We start from the raw sequence: 22841 nt of genomic DNA on the forward strand, positions 1-22841 counted from the left end.
AAAAAAAAAAAGAAAGAAACCTGACATCCCAGCATCTACACAGCTGAGTGCCCCAGGGCCATTATGCCGCTGTCCAACGAGTCACCCTCAGGCTCCAGGTGCTAGGGCAGCCCTTCGCAGGGGCAGGGCGCACCCTAGGGTCTCTCTGTGTCCACTGGGCAGCCAGGGGGACATCCCTTGGGCCCCTTCTTAGCAGGATGAGTGTGCTACCTGCCATGGCTGTGGGATAGCTGACTGGGCACTTTGTCCTAGGTCAGGTCACCTGTCAGTGCTAATGACCCACAAACCACAGAAAGAAAAATGTTCTCAATTTCATTCTTTTAATTCACACTTGATCATTTTCTAATGATCACAGATTCATCACAGTGTTTTCCAAACTGTGGATCACTCATTCAAAAGCCATGAAATCAACAGCATACTTTCTGAAAAAAAAAAAAGAGGTCAACAGAGACAAATTCCCAGAGAGGAGGCACACCTCCTGAACCTTCTGATTCTTTTAAATAAACATATGCATTTAAAGGGCCCTGGGTCACTGTGGAGAACGTGCTTCTGCCGAGGCCCAGGGCCACCAGTTTGGGAAAACACGGAGCCCTGTCACTCGTGGCACTTCCTGGACGTATACTACGCAGACTTGGTTGGCTACATTCTCAGGAGAATGGATTTAGGACACCGACACCCACACGGACGGGAAGGAGCATCACCAGAGGGCTACCTGACACCTGGTCCAGGCCCCCACAGCCAGCACACTTGCTCTTGTCTTCTCCCTAAGCTGGACCTCCTCACACATCTGGTCCACAACGAGAACGAAAGTCAGAGGACCAGGCATACAGCAGGTACTCAATAACTAACCGTTCACAGTGAACATGGCCTCCCTGGATGACAGAAGGCTGTTCTCTCTCTGGTCCTCTCCTACAAACTGTGCCCGCAGGCACTGACTCTGGCGGGGCTGCAGCCCAAGCTCCTCATGAGCCCAAGCCACGCTCACATCACATGAAGACGAGGCTCCGCAGCCACAACGCGCCCGTCCTTCTGTCCTCAAGTGCCTGGCAGATGGAGTTGAGAGACATTCGGACATGTACTCGGCTGCTCACCCTGCTGGGCTTCACAAGGGAGTTACCATCTCTAACTCCACTCCGAAACCACCAGGCTCCAACCAGAGATGTAACTTTAGGTCTGATAAAGTTTAAGGCACCAACAGACAAATGTGCATGTTAATTTTCTTCCCTACTATCTACAGCCACAAAAAGAGATGGATTCTCAATTAAGGAGGTATTCCCAAGCTATGTCCGATACACAGTACCTAAAAATAAAATGAGTTACAGAATAAAACAAAACAGAATATTTAACTTACATCAAAAACACATTTATTAAAAGCTATGATGAGCCAAATATCACAGCAACTCTCTAAGAAAAGCAGTCACGCCTACTGACGGGGGCTAAGTGACGGGACGCATCCACAGTTACCCGGGAGCTCAGATCTGAGCAAGCTCAGGTGGGCAGTCAACATCCTCCTCTTGATGCTACACATGGCCCAGGAGTCAGGGAGGCTTCAATCTGACTGAGATCCGTCAAGAAGGGCCCACTGAATCCCACAGGTGATCAATACACAGGGGCGCCCAGCACGGGCTGAGGAGAGCAGACCCACCTCTGCCCCCTTTTATCAGGTGGGGCAGTCAGGGACACACCTGTCCCAGTACCCTGACAGTCTACAGAGCCCTAAGCCCACTGTGTGCTCCACAGGGACCCCATCCCAGGCAGGGAGTGTCCACCCTAAGGAGGGTCAAGGCTGGGTGCTGCCACCCACACACAACTCAACACGGCTTCCCCAGGGCAGACTCGGGACCCATGGGCACACAGCACAGGCCAGGAAGCTGCCGGGCCTAAGCCAGGCCCCACTGTCCAGTCACACCTGCAGGCAGGCCTGGTCCAGGGGAGTGCACGCTGGCACCCCGAAATCTGGCACTATCCCAGCACAGTGAGCATTCGAGAGGGAACAGCAGAAGGCAAACCTCACACCCCGACCTCCGCACCATAGCCTAAGAGGCCACCATCCAGAATATGCAAGCCCACCTCCCCAGGGCCCCTTACCACTTGCTGTGCAATGTTGACATTGGACTGTCCGAATGTTTTTGGCAACAGCTGCTTCCCCAGCGTGTTCACTGCAGAGGGGTGGACAGCTACCAAGGACACCACACCTACAATGTGAGGAGGTAACAGGTTAGTTCCGTTCTGGGGATTAAGGCTAAACATGACAGCTTCAGGATGATGAGGCTTCTGATGACAGGTCCCTACTTTACCCACCTTAGGTCTGTGGGTCAGTTGCAAATCCTTCTAAGTTTAACTCACACCTCACAGCACCTGCATGGACACGACCACCTGCTCTCCCACCCAATCAGCCCCTCCTGGGTGCTTTCATGTCAGGAGGCAGAGCTCAGGGGCTGCAAGCACATCACCAACCTGCCCCAAGTCCCTGTGGAGTTGCCTGCTCACATAGACTGTTCTGCAGGGACCCCCCAGGGATCTGAGGATACCAGCTCTTGAAAGACTACAATTGTGACAATTAGAGGCAACTTATGTTCTAGCATTTCTCTGTGTGCAAAACTAGTTTAGAAATTGAACAATCGGGGCACCTGGGCAGCTCAGGGCGTGATCCCACAGTCCCAGGATCAAGTCCTGCATCGGGCTCCCCGCAGGGAGCCTGCTTTTCCCTCTGCATGTGTCTCTGCCCCTTTCTCTCTGTGTCTCTCATAAATGAATAAATAAAATCTTGAAAAAAAGAAAAGAAAAGAAAAGAAAAGAAAAGAAAAGAAAAGAAAAGAAAAGAAAAGAAAAATGAAATGCCTGGTGACGAAGATGCCCCCTCTTTGAACACGCAGATGACCTCATCACAAAGCAAAGGGGAAGGATACATGATGAACAGAAACACTCATTCCAAGCATTAGAGTTCTGTGTGCCTGGCTCTGTCCTTGGTGCTAGGGATACAACAGTGAATAAAAATGATAAAACATGTTATCTTGGGATGCCTGGGTGGCTCAGCGGTTGAGTGTCTGCCTCTGGTTCAGGGCGTGATCTGGGAATCCGGGATCGAGTCCCACATCAGGCTCCTTGCAAGGAGCCAGCCTCTCCCTCTGCCTAGGTCTCTGCCTCTCTGTTTCTTAAATAAATAAATAAATAAATAAATAAATAAATAAATAAATAAATAAATAAATAAATAAATAAATAAATAAATAAATAAATACTTTTAAAAAAAGCCATCTTATATATTAAATAATAAAATCAAAAGAAGTAGAAATGATAAAAATTCAAAACATAAAAATGAAGCCCTTGCCCTGACGGCATGAGAAGACAGAGCGGAAATAAATAAAGAGAGTGCGTACAAGAGACAGTGATGCCCGGGAAAATAGGTGGAGGGTGGAGACCCTCAGAGTGTGCTTGGTCCACGTCCTATGGAGAAGGGCCAGAGCACCCCCAGGAAGAAGCAGACCAACTCCCCCTCTCCTGGTCACTGGGTCACTGCCCTACGGGGAGAAGAGGAACCCTGCTGGCTCCTGGAGCAGACTGGCCTCCTGTGGCTGCCACCGCAGGGGAGAACAGGATCCTGAGAGGGGGATGGGAAGAAGGGGGGACCGGCTGGGGGATGGGGAAGGGAAGGGGGGAATCTGCAGGAGGATGGGGGGACCTGCAGGGGGATGGGGGGTAGGGTGGTGGCTCACGCCAGGCAGCAGCAGATGTCATTTCCTTCATTTCACGAGGCCATCTAGCCCAGCCTGAAGGTTCATTTTTTGTGCCCTTTAAAAGTCCATGCATTTTAAAGAACAGAATATGCTAAACAGTGAATCCTACAGCCACACACAAAAACCAAATAATTTCTGAACAGCAGAAGTTGACCAAACCAACTGGCTAAATATTAGTATTTTTACCAACCAACACCAATAGATATTTATTTTCTGTAAATATATGCCTTGTTTTTATTTTCCTTTAAACACAGAGATCTATATCGTAGCAAAAACAAATTTTTAACAATTGTTTTAGGTACGCAAAATGTTTTAAAAGACAAAAAGCAAAATTATTCTACTTTGTATAGAGAGATTTAAAACATACAAACCTATCACTTTTCAGATTCATGTATAGATTAGCTTTAACCTATTATTCCTAGGTTTCTAGGAATACTGGATTGATTCATTAAAAAAGATAAAAATGGGTTTTTTCAGTCTGCAAATGACACACTGCCAACATCAGGCGGTTCTTAGGACACGTCTTAGCGCTTACTTTGCGCGTCACGTAAATGAAGACAGAACACAGGACTGCTGCACTGGGCGCAGCCGCTTTTCCCGGGCTAGACCTGCAGGTCCAGATGCAAGTGCTCCCACCCATAGAAGGCAACACAAACCACCCAGAACCACAGGAAGGTCCTTCTGTAAAATAACATGTAGAGCCCCAGGGATCTCAGGGAGCAAGGGGGAGCAGAGAGGCAGATGTGTACCCAGAGCCCTTTCCTGGACAGTGGTAGCAGCTGTCCTTTCCACCAGGGGCTCTTCCTCGTTTTGTTGAGAGAAACTTCAATACAAAGAATTGCTTTGAAGCAGTCCTGCTCCCACAAAACCTAGATTTAACTATGACCATTTTACCCTATTTGCTGAAGAGGCCTGAAAAGCAGAGGTAAGCTTCCCGCCCGCAGACCCGCCCTATCCCCAGCTGCTGCCAGAGGGCTTGGAGGACGCACCATCTGTGCCTGTGAATCCAAGAAAATACAAGCATTACTCATGTGGGCCTTTGAAATCTCAAAGAAAGCTGACTTGTATCACATCTTCTTGCATCTGCGCTCACCCCGTTGCTGGGACCATCCTGACAGATCTAGCGGGTTCCTGCGGTGCTGAGCCACTACTCTGTGCTAGCAGGCTGGCTGTGCGGGTGCACAGATGCTCCTAAATGCAGTAGTTAATGTTGGGCAGGCCTCCTCCTGCTGAGTCTCCCAAGGGCAGGTGCACCAAAGGGAACGTGTGCTCCAGGTGACCATCTGCATTTCGGGCTTTGGCCCAGCACATCCATGCACACACACAACACACACACACACACACGCCCACCCAGCAAGTATCCATCTCCCAAGTTCCTGTCAACTGCTGACTCAGGAAGACATGTCCCTTTTTGTCAATCTCAAGGATGGAATTTCATTTCTGGTTTAATGTGATCACAGAAATTAGAATTGTTTAACATCCTCTTCTGACAAGGACCACCACACACTCAACCCCTCACATGGGGGACGGGAACCAGTTTAGTCACAACACCGGCCTAGAGATCTACTCACTAGAATACTGTGAACTGGACTTCAAGCCATTTATTTAGGGAAATATGCAAGGTATTTTGAAATATAACATCATGAAATGGAGGATTCCTTTCCTAGCAAGAAAATGCACTAGGAACATACGTGATCTGAACTGCTCTAACTGTAACAGTAAAAGGATACTAAAAATACTATGTAATCATATTATAATAATCACAATCCATTAATATCTATAGGTTTTAAGATATCTTAAATGATGAAATTATGGGGTTTAATATTTTCTTGGACATAATTTTAACCATTTTTAAGTTCTGAGAACTTCCTATCCTGCCCACCACACCAGACACTCTGTGCACTGATGTGGCTGAAAGGGCCATTAGAACTGGTGCCAGAGAAGGTCTGCCCCAGGCGATGGCAGGTGCTACCCCACACAGTGGGCACTGGATCACCACCAATGGTGTCCTTCTCAGGATGAGCTCACTTGGGGACCATCACGACAGCCACGCCACCCCACGTGCTCACTGCTCCCCAGCCAAGCACCCTGAAGGGGGAAACGGGCTCTGCAGGTGCCACCCCCTGCCCTGGTCTGAGGGGCACTGCATCTCAGGACTCTCAGGACACTGGCTCGGACAGTGGCAGGTGGACGACGCCCTCACTGCTTATTTGTGCAGCACCTGTCTCTTTTGCACCGTGGCAGTCATAGCAAGCCCAGCAGCAGGGTTCAGAGGTTGGGACGTCATCTAGGCTTTAGGTGTCCCCTGGGTTCACACAGCTGGGAGGAGATAAGCTGGGGCCTCTGTGGCACATGCCCCGGGGGGCCGAGTGAGTTCTGCCATTTCCTCCTGCACAGGGTCCTTTCCCAACCGCCGCACGAATATCAGCCTGGACCGACCCACCATGTGTGCAGGCGCATGCGCCTCTGGGAGGGAACAGTGTCCATGTCTCTAGAATCACACAGCAACACCAGGCTTTCAGCCACACGGCACCACTGAAATCTCACCTCCCCTGCCTTAGAACCCTTCCAAGGGGAGACACAACACTGATGTAGAAGCGGGAGGTGTCTGTCACCAGCCAGACGTGCATCTGCCCCCCCCCCACACACACACACACGGAGCGCACACAGGCACAGAGCTGTTCGGGAAAAGGACGGGTCTCTGTCAACAATCAACATGTCTTACAACTCTCCACCAAGAAGGCACCAGGCGACAATGGGCAGCACTAGGAACTCCAGGAATGGCCCAGCGACAGACAAGTGTTAAGTCACACAACCACGGGGACAGGACAAGCACACACCAACAGGACACACCTGTATGCCGCCATCGGAGAGTGTGTACAGAATAGTGAATACACACATACATGTACCTTTACATTTTTAACTGAATTCTGAAGTACCCTTGCAGTTTCTGCAGTGAGCATGTTTGATAAATAAGAACTTTGCCGAAGGGGTGTGAGTAAGGCTGATGGGCCAACAGAGATTGGGTGAGAGGAAGAAGGCTGGCTGTGTGCAGAGGGCAGGCAGGCAGCAGGCGCATCGGGAGCAGAGGGTGCCCGCGTGGCAGGGGACAACGGCCTGAACCCCAAAGCAGCAGCCGGATGGCTGAAGAAGAGAACCAGGCAGGAGCATCAGCAAGAAACTGGGCCAGCAAAGCACCTGGACAGACCCAACCAGCACGAAGGCCCGGGAGCAGAGGGGCTCAGACCCACTGGGCCACCAGGACCCAAAACATGGCTGCTGCGGGTATGCAGGGCTGGGCATTCACGTGTTTGGTGCAGCCATGCACATGAGCCACGTGGTCCAGTACCCAGTCCTGAGCATCTGCTCAGAACACAGGAACAAAAGTGCATGCAAAGGTTCACATGGCATCACCACCACTGGCAAAACACCAGAAGCAACCCAGTGCTGTCACACATAGGATTCACCATCGCCAATGGCATCGGGGGCTCTGGCCCTCAGGGCCAGGGGTACAGAATGTGGTGACTTCAGTGCGTTTTTCTGGGGGTAACAGCTTTCTGAATCTTGCAACTGTGACGACTAACAGGATAAGCCCACTTACCAAGGCCCGTTCTCAGCTGCCCATTCACAGGCCAGCCAGGGCTGCTCTGGAACCAGTAAGCCGACTTCAGGGAAGAGAGACCACCCTCCAGAACTACCCGACAAAGGTTTTCAGAGCAGAAGCTGGGTTTCCTCAAGGAGGAAGGAGCGCTGCCTTAGGGTTAGAGCCCCGGCCCCTGCCTGTGTCCAGCCTGCAGATTTCAGACCTGCCAACCCCCTCATCAACTGGGACAACTCCATGAAACAAGCCTCTCTCACATGCACAGCATGCCTCCCACAGTCTCTGCCTCTGGAGAAGCCTGTGGACACTGGGATCTGGAAATGGGCCCCACACAGCAGCAAAAAGACACAGGCAGAAGAGAGTCATGGGCAGCACTGGAGGCCAAGATGGTGAGCTGAGTTGCCGTCAGGACCCAACCAACAGGGCAAGAGCTGCAAAGCCCGCATGGAAGCATGTGGGACCCCAGTGTGAGGGGCATCCTGGCCAGAACCTGGGCAGGAGCAGGCGGGGGAGGCCTCATCAGTACCAGCTGGGGGCAAAAGGGTCCCCAGGGTGCAGTGCAATTCAGGTACTGGCCTGTTCCCAAATTCTCAGTGGGTAGACTGGAAAGTTGGGGCAAACTGGCCTGGCAGGCACAGCACACAGGGTACAGTGAGACTAGCCCCTGCCCTGCAATGCCCAACCCGCACCGGGCCCGGGCCACAGCCCTCTTCGTGACTTCTCCCCACCCCACAGTTGAACCGCTACAGTGAAAGCCAGCTCCTGCCCCTCACAGGCACTCCACAGAGACCCGCTCTCTGGCACACACCACTGGCCATGATGACTCCGGGCTCCTGGAAAGGCTGGTGCACAGGGTCTGGCCTCACTCACCGTGACCCACGCTGAGCTTGTGCCAAATGTCCTCGGGAAGTGCCTGCAGTGACCACTGAATCAGACAACACGGCGCAGGGACACCTGGGTGGCTCAGTGGTTGAGCATCTGCCTTTGGCCTAGGGCGTGATCCCAGAGTCCAGGGATCGAGCCCCACATCGGGCTCCCTACACAGAACCTGCTTCTCCCTTTGCCTGTGTCTCTGCCTCTCTCTCCATGTCTCTCATGAATACATAAATAAAATCTACAAAAAAAAAAAAAAAAAAAAAAAGACAACGCGATGCAACACCCAAGGTCTCCTCAACCAAATGAAACACCAATGAATGACCCAAAGTGAACAGCTCAAATCAGCAGCTGCTTTAGTCTGTTGCCTAAAATTAACCTCAAAATCTCGGAGCCCAAAGCAAAGGAGGCTGCAGGTAGAAACAGTCTCGACGGGCAGATGATACGGGATAGAGCCTGTGCACCAGAAGGCAGCATTCAGGCACCTGGTCCCACTCCCTCAGGGCCAGAACAGCACCTAGCAGCCCGGCCCCACAAACAGCTCTGTATTAAAACAACTTCTGTGGAAGTGCATGAGAAGCCTGCACGGGCAGCAGGTCGCAGAGATGGTGTGGGGCAGGAGCCCCACAAGGAACCCGAGCACCTGCGAGGCGTCCTGGTCCTGGAGGGGCACAGACGCAGAGGCAGAAGCCAGGAGAACCTCGAGGGGCAGAACACAGAACCCGCTGCAGGGCGCACAGGGGGCTGCAGGGGGGCCAGATCACACTGAGGAGACACCAAGTACTTTAGCACATGTCAGCAGGCAACTGACACCAGAATGTTGCCTCGTGGACTCAAGGAGCTGTTTTCTGGTGCCTCTCAAACCTCTGCCTCACCATCAAACTCTGCAGGACACAGCTATTCATAAGCAGGGAAAGGGGACAAGCAGCCTGTGATAACAAGCAAGGCTCTCACAGAGTATCCCAACAGTGAAGAATTCAATGTAAACACCAGAATGAAAGATTTCCATCATTTCCAAAGGAACAAAGTTTGTGGGGTTTTTTTCATGGTTATTTCTGCTCCATCAGTTTGACAAAACATGTCATGCCTACAACTCCTGAAATGCTAAGTGTCCTGCTAATTACACTACAGCGTCTCTCACTCATGCAATCTATGGACAGTGAAAGCTACACACTGAGCCCCTTGGTGGACTCTCCAACCCTACGCAGGAAGCTGAAGAGCAAGGGATCCACAAAGAAGCAGGACTCTGCCTATGGCCTTCACAAAAGCAGAGAAACCAGGAGAGCAAGTGGAGGCAGCAGCCAGCAGGATAAGGAAGCGCACCAGCCGAGCCTGGACAGGGCGCAGGCCAAGGGCCCTGAAGGGCAAGAGAGCCTCCATGGGCATCTGAAGGTGACATCCCAAAGCAACAGAGGGGACGGAGCATGAGCCCACTGCCCCAAACCACATTGGCCTGCTGAGCCACACAGGCAAGGGCCCCATGGGGCAGGAGTGGCTGGGCTGCCATCCCACTTGCCACAGCAGACAGGCAGGAAGGGGCTAGGACACAACACCCAGCTCTAACTCCCCTGAAGCTACAGCGGGACCCAAGAGGTCACTTGTGCAGGCCTCAGCCTGGCTGGTGTGGACAGAGAAGAGGCAGTGAAGTGACCCAGCCACTATGAGCTCCATAGTCTCACACATCCACGCTGGAAGGAGCATCTCCTCTGATGCAACACTTCCACAGCTAGCCTACCCAAGGAGACAACTAGCACACTCTGACATGATCACTACAAGGGGAACCATGGGGCCCTCGGGAAAAGTGGCTTTGACCAATCCACCCCCATGCTCACCCCTCAACTCCAATGAGCCACTGAACAGACACACACGGCTTCCTGACGAGGAAGATGCTCATCCGCACATGAGGTATGCACCACAAGCCTTGCATCTGAGTCTGTTCTGGTTGGGGCCCGTGTCCAGAGCAGACACCTGAAGAGCCGTGAGGTGGAGGAAACCATGTGACCTGGGTTCTTGGCACCTCACATTCCCAAATTTCTGCAAACAGTATGTGGCTTACACACCAAAATGAACTGCACTACAGATGTGTGCCTGCAGGTGATGTCTGGCTGACTTCACTGGGGGGCCCAGGCACCCTCAAAGCAGGACTCTTGCACCAAAGAAACTCACACATACACCACATGGAACACTCGTACAACAGAATGGCGTTAGGGATCCCTGGGTGGCTCAGTGGTTTAGCGCCTGTGCCTTTGGCCCAGGGCACGATCCTGGAATCCCGGGATCGAGTCCCATGTGAGGCTCCGGGCATGAAGCCTGCTTCTCCCTCTGCCTGTGTCTCTGCCTCTCTTTCTCTCTGTCTATCATGAATAAATAAATAAAATCTTTAAAAAAACAACAAAAACAGAATGGCGTTTCAGAAAGAGGCGCCTTACCTTTTCCAGGACTAAGATTCTGGTCTATGAAGACCTTGAGTTCTCCGTTGGCTTCAATTAGACCGGCCTGCGGAAAGCAACAACAACAATAAATAGGACATCTGGGAGGACAAGCCAGCCTGCCTGAGCGGCGCGTAAAATAAAGCATGAAAGACCACATGGCCGTGGTGATGCAAACAAGTGCAGGAAGCTGTGCAGGGAGTGCAGGGCCTCCCCAGTGCTGAGCTCTCTAACTGGACACTCAGTGTGAAAAAAGATCACGTGAAGACTTCAGCCTTTGAAAGTAAGCCCTTGACCCGTTAGTCAAACAGCTTTTGTCTGTTAGATCAACGTACATATTACATGGCAAGTATGAGAGCAGCAGGGGCACACCTTGGGTAAGCATGAAAATTCATCTAACCATCTTGAAAGCAGACTAGTGATTGACCTGAGAAGAGGGCATGGTCACAGCCCTGGACATAGCAGTTCCTCCTGAAACTGGGCGTAAAGTACTTATATGCACAACAGGGGACACAGCAGGATGGCAGGGGTGCCTGACACCCTGGGCGCCCCATCTCATGAGTGGGGCAACCACGTGCAGATGCCAGGCCACACCCATACAGCGGTGCCTGCTGACAGCACGAGCACACTGGGGGCACCAGGGAAATAAGGTCACAACCCATGGCACACAATGCACAGGGAGGGTCTGCAGGACCACCTAGGACACTACAAGTGGTCGTGTCCAGGTCTAGGAATGATTGCTGACGTGCTTTCTGCTTTTGTCTCTTCTAGATTTTCCACTGGAAAAATGGAGACTTGCATAAGTTAGTTGTGGGCACCTGCACTGTTAGTGCCTATTGTGATGCCAGCATCCTTGAGTTCAGAGCCAAGAGCTCCTCCATCCCCACCAGGCATCAACAGAGGGCGTCTGCATGCCTCACTGAATCAACACAGGCAGCTCTGCTGGGGATGGGGGGGTGCCTGGGAAACCAAGCCTCCTAACACCTGCCTTGCCACATGCACTACTTACACCAGCTCATACACGTGTACACATACACAGGTGTACACACACATCCATACAGAGGCATCAACACCCACACATGAACACGCATGTGCCTAAGTACACGCATGCACACAAACCACAACACAGGTCAGTTCATCTCAAGAGACAAGTCTCTTCTCCCTCCTGCTCAGGCTTCTGACCACCAGCAGCCAGCGCAGTGGAATTTCTGGCCTGGTGAGAGCACCCCCCCGCCACCCCAGAATGCCTAGTTGCTCAGGGACTCACACCTATGTCCACCCACAGGAACCATGCATTCACAGAAGCTCACGTCTGTGTGCTGGAGGCTCCTCATGGGATGTGTGAGCACAGGCCAGCCTGTAAGCAGATCTAAGCCCAGCTTCCAGCATCATCTTGCTCCTCCAGGAAGCCAGGGTATCCGAAGCCCCATCATCTTCCCACCCTGAGCAAATGCAGTCCCCAGGGGCCACAGCTTGAGGCTCCAGGGGCCATGGCTTGAGGCCAGAGCCTGTGTCCTATGAGGAGCCTGAGGTTTGCAGCTTCCAGAAGCACATCTCCCAAGCACACATGTGGCAGTGATGAGCCTGGAGTACACACAAGCACAGCTCACCTGAACCTGGCATGGGAGAACCCCCACCTCAGGCCCCGCGGCATCCCAGGGGTGGGTTTACGGTCTCTACTGGATGCACAGTGAACAAACTAAATGCATCATCCACACAAGAAACCAAGAGTATATATCCCAACTCACTGACTCCACCTGAGATGGAAGTCAGGCCTACACATGTGAGGGACTACCTGCACAGCCTTGGAGCCCAGCAAAGCTTCCTGGACTCTCCAAAACCCCAACTTCCCAAAGAAACCAAGGGACCAAGGATGTGTGCCCAGGAGGACAATGGCAGATTGAGGCCTGGCTGGGTTAGAAGATCACTGGCCAGGAAGTGGGTGAGGAAGACTTTCCACTTGCCGATGGAGCCCAAAACAGACTGGTCCCAGCAAACAGGCTCCAAGTGCCCCAGAGCCACAAGACACCAAGTACCTTGAAGCGAGGACCTAGCTATAGCAGGGGAGTGCCTCAGTGCCCCCACAATGACAGCAGCACCTGTCAGACAGCCCCAGACACCCCCCTCCCCGGCACATCACCGGCGCTGCCAGCTCCTCCTTCCCACAGCCCCAAGGGCTCCTCAATCCCATAGATGTGGCCCTGAAGGCCCTGTCCACAATCCTTCACACCAGAGCAGATGCATGAGTGGACGCTGGACAAAGACCCGATGAGAACAGGGCCTGACTGCCCTCACGAGTCTACCCCGGTAGGACTCGTGGGACCCAGCATCTGCCCTGATCTGGTGCCACTGCACGTGCCGCTCTGGCGCTCACTGGCCGTTCACTGGAATGCCAAGAATGCTGCCACCCCTGTCCCATAGAGATGGCGCTCATGGTTGGCACAGCAGTGGCACAACCCTAGCAACCCTCACAACCCAAAGCAAGAACCAAGCTGGGAAGCCCCAAGTCCCCCTGGGGAACACCCAGTCTGACTCGAGCTATAGGTCAGAGCAGCCCGTCCTCCCTGGAACAGAAGGGCTTCATCTTCCCCCACCACGGGCTGCCTGCAGTAGCACCCAATGGGCGGCCTGGGCGGGAAGAGACCAGCACAACCTTTTCTGGAAAAGTCTGGGAATGGATGAAGAGGCCAGTCCCTACCAGTCTCAATGTCAGGACCCAGAGCTGAGGAGCCACTGGAGAACCAACGGACAAGACATAAAGGAAGGCAGCTGCAGAGCCCAGAGGATGAAGGAGCCACACAAGCACTGGACAAGAGACAGGTCCCCCACAAGTATCAGGTCTGCTCCGTGATACCAGGAAAACCCTCACATGAACCCTGAGTGCTCATGCTCGGTCAGATTCCTGTCTCTTGTACTCCCAAAGAGCTCGTGTAAAAGGGGGGCTGGGAATTTTAATATGGGCGGTGCACCCACCACCTGTGCAGCAGGCCGGGCCCAGCCTCACTCTGTCCCGTGAGAGCCCAGTGATGGGCAGTGGCCAGGCACAAAGCGGCTGCAACATCCAGAGCATACTGTCCCAGCAGCACGAGTCCAGATCTCAGGCTGGGAAGACCCTGTCTGACGCAGTTTGCCCTTCACTGTTAGACCAGCAGCACACAGGCCACCACCACCAGACGCTGGCAGCCCCCCAGGTGCGACAACGCCTGGAGGCTATAGGTGCCATTTCTGGAAATGCACTGCCTCTGATGGGATCATCTGCCCAGAGCTGCCAGGTCAGGAAAGACACACCTGTCTTATTCCCAAGCCTGGTTTTCAGTTCGGAGCCTAAGAACCACAGGACAACAAATCTGACCTAGAAAGAAGCTAAGCAGCTGGCAACCAGCTCCTGTGGACGCCTACACTGTCCACACTCAGGACGGTGACCAGTTTACCCCACAGCAAGTCTTCCAGACACAGAAATGATCTGTTTGGAGACAGAACATGTGTCAGAATCACAAGAGGTGCGAGCTTGTTTTTCACTAACAAAATGAGAAAAACAAAAACACTACTTTTAATGCTCTTGTTCACGGGTGATGTGGAGAACAGCTTGTACCCCAAGCCTGGGGGATGGTGACCAACATATGAGACAGAACTGGGAAACCACGGGCCCCAGGCACTCTGCTGGGGCTGGGGCGTCAGGCTCCAGGAAATCGCCACACCATCAGGCAGACCTGTCCTCGCCTGGGGGCGAGGTGGGAACAGAGATGGCGAGATGGTATGCTGTGTCCCACTGTGGGTCACCAGGAGAGGTGACAAGGCCCGTGGGTACAGCTGCCGTGGAGGCCAGTGCTTTGGGTACACACTTTCTGGTGGCTGCAGAGCCGGGCAGTGTCTCCACTGCAACCCAGCCACTCCCAAATTCTGACCCACAGAAACCCTGCAGGAGAATAAACATTTACTATTATTTTAACCACTGAGCTTTGGGGTCCTTTGTTTCACAGCAATGACGACAGTGGTCAATCGTTTTGCTACAGAACCTAAGGGAAAAAAAATGCTTCTTTTCATCAACTGGGAAGTCATTCAATATATTTCTGAAACAAACTTTAACAGTAGCACACAGATTTGGCACAAATTTCCTGGTGTAAGACCACTCATTGCCAATTATCAAAGACAAACAGCCATGACCAAAGTAACGTATCTAGGTTTCCTGACCTCAGACAACAGCACCTGATGAGTGCGTCCACAAGGAGCGATGGCCTGGGAGTAAGCGAGCCCTGTGGTGCCCGGCTGGCAGGATCACCGCTGACTACTCAGGCAGCAGAGGCCTGGCAGCTGCGATACCAAGCAGGACACTCTTGAGGCCAACTGGCTTCCCTGTACGGATGACCTACACTGGCTCCAGTGCTGGTTCATCCTGCCCAACTGCCCACACTCACAGCACAACACAGTTTCCACACGAAGCCCAGGCCCCACCCAGCTCGCATCCCCCAATTCCGCTCTCTGTGGAGAGACACACTTGAGTGCAGCAGGCTGTGCAGGTCTACTTCATCTGGAGGTGCACAGCCCACGAGGGCTGCACCCCTCCCGTGCGCAGCAGGTACAGTGGCCCACGACAGCAGCAGAAGCGTGAGGACAGAGTCTTTATACTCAAAATGCAAACCTACCCTCCAGTAAGAAAAACACCAAAATGCTAAATTTGTGTTAACACATAAACCAAAAGCAGAAGCACTCGTGTGCCACAACTAACCGTTTTTCTTACAAACATGGCATTCATCCTTTCATGTTTGTGCTACATGAAAACAAAACCAGCTGCTATGTTCTCATGTGGGCAACGAGGATCCCGCTCCCACAGAAAGTCACCAAGCCGCCTGGAGAGCTGAGCCAACTGCAAGGGCAGACAGAAAGGGGATTAAGACCACTTTAGATGATTCACAGAACGAGCCAGAAGTCACCAGGCTCCAGGCTTCAGAAAGTCCACCCATGTCCCTCCAAGCGCCCTCTACCCCCCACAAGGCGCGAGGGCCACAGCAAGGCCCTGCCTCATCCTGCCGCCCACCCTGGATCTCCTCCCCCTCCACCCACCCCATCATCGCCCCCTACCCCCATCCTCTCCCTGAAACACACCCCATGAGACAGACTCCCTCTGGGCGCCCGCATGACAAGCAGGACAGAGCCCCAGAGCTCAGGGCCCGTTGGAGATGAAGCCTGTGACAGGGCAGCAGGGCGCAGCTCCCGGTGGGAGGGGAGGCCAGGGCTGCCTCACTGCCCCCCTCCATGGGCAGGCCCCATGCTTCCCACCACCTCTGCACACTTTCTACTTCCAAACAGGTTACCTACCACGGAATACAAGTCCCCACGGGGGAACAGAAGCCCCTTAAGGCAGGACAGAGGCCTGGGCAGACAACCCCCATGGCAAGTCCAGATCGAAGCGGTCCCCCAGCCCGGCACGGAGGCTGGGAAGGGCTGAGTGGTGGCACCCAAGCAGCAGTCTCAAACAAATGGCAAGACGCTCCAACAGAACTTCACCTCCTAGAAGAGGCAGTAGGCTAGTCATTCAAAGACAGAAGCATGAAAGCACCCAAACGGGGCCAATGAACGGATGGAGAGTCAATGAGGACATGGAAACGTGGAAAAGCCAGCAGAGAAAGAGAAACCTACACACAGATCTCCTCAGGGACAGTCACACAAAACGTGGGGCACCTGAAGGAAGCTACAAGGGCCTTGAGAGAGGGACCACCCTCCTCTACTGACCTTGCCCCCAGCCCCCAGTGATACTCCTTACAGGGGCCCCTTTGCACACGCAGCGGTGGCCAGCACCCAACCACAGTATCAGAAGCACGTCTGGGCCGAGGGGGCATGGAGTGCTGCTGGGAGTGCCGGCAGGAGGCAGACACAGTGCTACCAGCAGTGATGGGTGTGGAAGAGGGCAGTGGAGTCCTTCCACAGAGGCCAACAGAGACACCAACTCCCAGGAATCACAGCACCCACGGGGCCACACAGGAGACTCCCTGGCTCCCTGATGGATACACGCCACAGCCACGGGGCAGAAACCTCAACACTGCAAATCATACCACAGAATGCCAAACGCTGCTCAACACCTCCCGTTTCAGGGGGGACCTGCAGTGGGACCTGGCCCTCACTCCACCCCATGGGTCCCATGTAGACCCTCCCTCAAATGCAGAGCCACAGGACAGGGCCTCCAGCACCAAGGACAGGGCAAGTCCAGTGGACACAGCGGACACAGCCTGCGGGCACCCTGCAGGCTCCCAGGGTGGGAGGTAAGGGGGAACCACCTAATCCCCTCTCCATGAGTGAGGCCTGACCTAGTGATGGGATCTGCAAAGGCCAGGTCAGGTTTCAGGAGCTGGGTCTTGCTGGCTCGTCTCTCTCTCCCTGTGTGTCTGTGGATCTCACTCCAACCCTCCCCCCTCTCTCCGCTGCTGCTCCCTTGCTCTGGCAACACAAGCTACCCCGCAGCAGGCCCACAAGGCAGGGAACTCAAGGCAACCCCCCCACCGCAGCCCAGAAGTGCACGAACCCCACCGCGGACCAGGTGAGAGAGCTCAGATGCAGTCCTGCCCACAGGGACCTCAAGGTATTGGGACTCTTCAGGTCCTAGACTGGAAGCCAGTGCAGCTGCAGCCAAATTGGACAATAGCAGCACACTTCCAGGTGGCCTGAGTGAGCCGAGAAACACTGACTGAGCAGGGCAGGAGGACTTGCCTAAGCCAGAGCCCTCCTCAACTCTGCGCACTTTCCTGCCTTCCCCACCTGCCGCCAGTCCAGTCCTTGCACAGAAAGGGCACCACAGGAATATAAAAATTAGTGAAAGGGAATAAAGGGAAAGGAGAGTGGATGAATGAAAATATCAGTGAGGGTGACAGAACATGAGAGACACCTAACACTGGGAAACGAACAAGGGGCAGTGGAAGGGGAGGTGGGTGGGGGGTTGGGGTGATTGGGTGACGGGCACTGAGGGGGGCACTTGGTGGGATGAGCACTGGGTGTTATGCTAAATGTTGGCAAATCAACTCCAATAAAAAATTTTTTTTAAAAAAGGCACCACAGTAATCTCACAAAGCAACTGGAGGCAGCACACTACGCAAAAAAACTATAAGGTAGAGTTACAGTTTATCACATAAAAAACGGTTCCAAGTGGACAAAAGAATAAAGTAGAAATGATACAAGTAGGAGCACTATATCCAGCACCCCTGCCGTAAACAGCACAGTGAGCTGGCCCTCCTGCCTCCACCCAATCTGCCTGCCCCACAGAGACGCCAGCATACTTCCAAGGTTGCCCACAAAGTGCCACTGCAAGAGCCTGCCAATAAGGGTGCTTGTCCCAACTGTGCTTACAGAGGAGGAAGCTCCTGAAGACAAACTAAATGCCCATCAGCAGAACCAAAATACATGAACACATCCAAACAAAATACTAGCTTGACACTGACACGAATCGTTCACATCCCCAGACACTAGCTCTCCAACAATACTAACAAACTATTGTGCATTATTTTGGGTATTTTTAGAGATACACACCAGAATACTTAATGAGGAGGCAACATGTTTGTAACCAGCTTCACAATCACTCAGGCGGAGACACAGATAAACGGCCACAAGCAAGATTACTCAGGATGGGGATGGGGTGCAGGAGGTCACCACCATATTCTCTCTGCACTTGCACATCGGTCTCAAATGTTCCACGAAAGTATTATCTTATTTATATTTATAGTTACCAGTGTATCTAGGAGAAGCTGTGCAGTAAGACAGCAGGGAACAGAATGTGGAAGTTCATTTACATCAAACTGTACAATAGATGTGCAAGTTTAAACACACACCTGGGAGTTACCCCCGCAAATCACCACCAGAGTATTGACAGTAGAGTCACCTGGACTATGACTTTTAGTAACTGCTGGCTTTCTGCTATCCTTTCAGTTCTTACTGAAACACTGTGTTCTGTAACTAGATAAAGCATAAGGCTGGATAAAACAAAGCATGTGGGGTCCCAAGGGTAACAAGATCTAGAGATGATAAGGGACGGGTAAGGATGCAGCCTAGATGGGAGGTCAGGACCCAGAGGGGGAACCACAGAAATGAAACCAAGATAGTAGAAGAGCCAATGGAGCAGAGGCCCATGTCCACAGACCAGACAGAGCAGGATGGAAGGTCACAGAATGCTGGCCCTGAGCCACAGGCAGGACAGTGGTGGCTGGAGAGTAGAAGGGCAAGTTTGAAGAGGAAAAGGAGCGGCTCACACCAGGAGGGCACTCCAGTGAGCTGCCATAAGAAACCCAGACTCTCAAGAGAGAGCCTCAAGTCCAGGGTCAGGGCGACCCGGGAGGGAGGAGTCAAATTTGCCAATCCCAGTAAGTTGAGGGGAAAGGGTGAGGCACAGGTGAGATAGACTGGGGCGGGGCGGGGCGGGGGGGGGGGGGGGGAGGGTATTGTGACCAAGATTTCTGAAGTTTCAGTGAGCACGTGGGCGCTCTGCCAGGAGCCAAGTAGACTTGAGTCGTTCTTGCCGCCCCGGCCCCTAACCAGTCAGTACAGTTGAACTCAGCAGTGGAGGCAAACCTCCCAGCATCCCCCATTACTTGGATTCCACTCCGTGCAGGAACGCCCATACCCCTTGGCTTCAGCACCATCACTTGAGACACAGGATAAACTGTCTCCATCCACCTCTGCCCCACTCCACCCACCCAGCTGGACCCAAATGTCAACCAAATGCAGAATCAATGAACTACCATCCCCACCCCGCTTCAAAGAGCACAGGTAGCCAATTGCCTCCTAGTCACACCAAAACACAAGGTTCTGTGTTTCTCCCTGGATTTGTCTCTCTTACTCCCCAGAGTTACAACCCTTCCTAGACACACGCAGCCAGAACCACAGCATCTGCTTTTCCTCCTTATCTGACTGCACTCTGCACTTCACCCTTTGCCTTTTTGCCAGAAAAATGTCAAATTTATTCTAGAGCATGCAAAAATACAAAGTCTCAGGAAGATATAACATGGCTGCAAAACAATTTTTAAATATTTGCCTACATCTCACTTTCTGGCGTTCCTGTAGCCAACCTGCTAAGCAGCTGCACATGTTACATACTGCATTTTCACACCTGCTGAGCAGGGGAGGCTGCTCACAGGGCCTGACAGGGTCTCCAAATGGCAGGTTGGGCTGCAATTCATCACTAAGTCACCCCCAGTACACCAGGAGTCCACCTTCTTTATAATGACAAGGTCTGAACCAACCAGATGGCCATACCGAGTGCTCTCTCCTTAACCAAAGTCCATGCTGTTGAACTGCCCCACACCCACCCTTCTGATGGGCCTGCCCCAGCTTCCACCCCTAAAGGGGGAGCCCCAGAGTCTGAGAGTTCCTGCAGCCCACCTCCCATGCAATTCGTCCAACTAGTCAGGGCAATCTGGAGAATGTGGGGCACACAGCTGTCTATGGAGAGACTGAGGGTGAGGAGAGGCATGCGGCTGGACGGGGCTGCAGACCCTGGGCGCCCAATGGCGAAGCAGCATCCCCTACACCCTGTCTCTGGCAGTCTCTGCCCCCTGCACCCCAACTCGGTTCCCAAGCTCAAGCCCTAAGAAGGAGCTGGTCCCTCAGCCACACCAGGAGGGGGTCCTCTCCCAGAGCTGACTGGACCAACTGCTTGCAGCTGCGGAGAGCGTCTACGAGGACCTTCTATGAGCTCCAAGTTTTTCAACGCCCTCCACCTTACTGTGAGAACCTGTCCAAGTGCTGCCAGACGGGGTGGGACATGTGATATGCCAGCCCTCTAATCTTTGCTGCCCTGAAAAAGGGACAGGACACTTGTCACCCTATTTACCAACGCGTCACCAAGCCCTGGAGAAGCCATGTGGGTCCGCTCAGAATCATGGCCTCTGTCCTGGTCAGAAATCATTTCCAGGAAATGCCCGTAGTCCCACGGCTCCATGTGGAGGGTGGTGGGATCCAGGCCTGCAGGCCTCTCCTGGGAGTAACAGAGCCCTGTCTGCTCATGGACCATCTTTATTTTACTGGCTAATTTAAAAACACGCTACTCTGACTTCTCTCTTGGAGAAGTTACTGCAGAGCACTTTCTCTCAGAAAGAACCCGACTTCCCTATCAACAAAACCCAAGTGACCAGAGCCAGGAGTTTCAAGAGGACCCCGGTCCTTCAAAGCCTCCAGGGCAGCTCCTTGGGGCCCAGGTGGACCCTCTCCTTTCCCAGGGGAAGGGGTGCTCTGAAGTACAGAGTGAGCATAGTTCCTACAGTCCACACGGAGGCACGCGTCACTCAACAACAACCTAGGATGCAAAGATGTCAGGGCCTCAGGCATCAGACACTGACCACCTCCTCAATGCTCCCACCCCCGTGCAGCTCCATGAAGGAGGAAGAGGGGGTATGTCCACAGGAGGATGGTATACTCGGGAGCCTCTACTTCCTGCTGGGAAGTGCTCTAACACCCAGGTACAGGCCAGCATTTCAAAGCTCTCTGCAGTTACAAAACCCCATGAGATTGTTTAATTTTGTGACTTCCCTCCTGCCCAAGCTGGTGCTCATGCTGGGGGAGGGCACATCAGGGCACCCCAAAACCAGGACAAGATACCTCAAGATCCACAGCCATCCTACTGGGAGGTTACTTAGACAATATCAAGGTAAACACTCATCTTTTATGCTGTATATCATTACAAACAAAGTAGCTAAATCCCAAAAAAGAACAGGTTTGAGAAATGCTGATGTACTAACAACAGCCAGGAACAAATAGCTTCTGGATGACCTGGGTTAGCAGGTTCACCGCATCAGAGCCGTGCGGGGCTTTTTTTTTTTTTCTTTCATGCAGGGCTTCATACGTAGCCCCCACACTCAGCCTCGGGACAAATCTACAGGATGATCTCCCACATAAATACCTCCCTCCCATAAACAAGGACTGAGGGTCTGTCAATACAGGTGCACTCAGATGTTTTCACTCAAATCCTCATTTTTCTGAGAATCAAATAAAACAAAAGAAACAGAAGAGCCCTCCGAGGCAGTCCAGGTCATTAACACTACTTTTTTTTTTTTTATAAATTTATTTTTTATTGGTGTTCAATTTGCCAACATATAGAATAACACCCAGTGCTCATCCCGTCAAGTGCCCACCTCAGTGCCCGTCACCCAGTCACCCCCACCCCCCGCCCACCTCCCCTTCCACCACCCCTAGTTCATTTCCCAGAGTTAGGAGTCTCTCATGTTCTGTCTCCATTTCTGATATTTCCCACTCATTTTTTCTCCTTTCCCCTTATTCCCTTTCACTATTTTTTATATTCCCCAAATGAATGAGACCATATAATGTCTGTCCTTCTCCGACTGACTTACTTCACTCAGCATAATACCCTCCAGTTCCATCCACGTCGAAGCAAATGGTGGGTATTTGTCGTTTCTAATGGCTGAGGAATATTCCATCGTATACATAGACCACATCTTCTTTATCCACTCATCTTTCATTAACACTTCCAGACAGAGGAAGGAAGATCTTGCCCCAGGCTGAACAGGCCTGATGGGCTATACTTATGTTGCACTGTCACAAGACTCAGGAAGTTACAAAAACACCAGCCACTGTCCTAAGCCTGGACCGCAGAGAGTCCTCAGGATCACACTAAATGAAGATGAACAAATACATATTAGCCAATCAAACACAGGACAAACATTTAAACTACCTAAAAACGGGGCACCTGGGTGGCTCGGCAGTTGAGCGTCTGCCTTTGGCTCAGGGCATGATCCTAGAGTCCTGGGATCGAGAACCACATCGGGCTCCCTGCATGGAGCCTGCTTCTCCCGCTGCCTGTGTGTCTGCCTCTCTCTGTCTCTCGTGAATAAATAAAATCTTTAAAAAAAAACAAAACAAAAAATCTGTTGCTGGAATGACAAAGGCAAACCTAAGCAAACCTACTATTAACATTTTCCTATGGAACAATGAACATAGGTTTAACAACCTTAATCTAAAAAGAGTGGATGTACATCAATAGGAAACAGACACTGGACTAGGAAAATGAGCTCAGGACATGCTCATCAATTCACAGAGAAACATGCTTTAAAAGGAAAATATTCAATCTCTATATCAAGAAATGCAAACTAAAACAAAACACAGATCCCCGGGTGGCTCAGCGGTTTAGCGCCTGCCTTTGGCCCAGGGTGTGATCCTGGAGTCCCAGGATGGAGTCCCATGTCGGGCTCCCAGCATGGATCCTGCTTCTCC

The 22841-nt window shown here is 52.4% G+C and overlaps 1 protein-coding gene across 4 annotated transcripts in view; it reads right to left on the minus strand.

Annotated features, from left to right (window-relative positions):
• Positions 1-22841, minus strand: part of TFDP1 (transcription factor Dp-1) — a 41999-nt gene that overhangs the window by 11676 nt on the left and 7482 nt on the right. For 2 of the 4 annotated variants that reach the window (XM_072782295.1, XM_072782294.1), the window contains exons 3-4: positions 10638-10704; positions 2089-2195 (exon numbers count right to left, since the gene is read on the minus strand). In XM_072782295.1, the coding sequence (XP_072638396.1) occupies positions 2089-2195; positions 10638-10704 (174 nt within the window). Of the gene's footprint in view, positions 1-2088; positions 2196-10637; positions 10705-15363; positions 15497-21961; positions 22242-22841 lie in introns of those variants that run through there. The other 2 variants (XM_072782292.1, XM_072782293.1) reach the window with 2 other exon arrangements.

Source organism: Canis lupus, chromosome 17, assembly GCF_048164855.1.
Source record: "Canis lupus baileyi chromosome 17, mCanLup2.hap1, whole genome shotgun sequence".
Classification (NCBI taxonomy): Eukaryota; Metazoa; Chordata; class Mammalia; order Carnivora; family Canidae; genus Canis; species Canis lupus.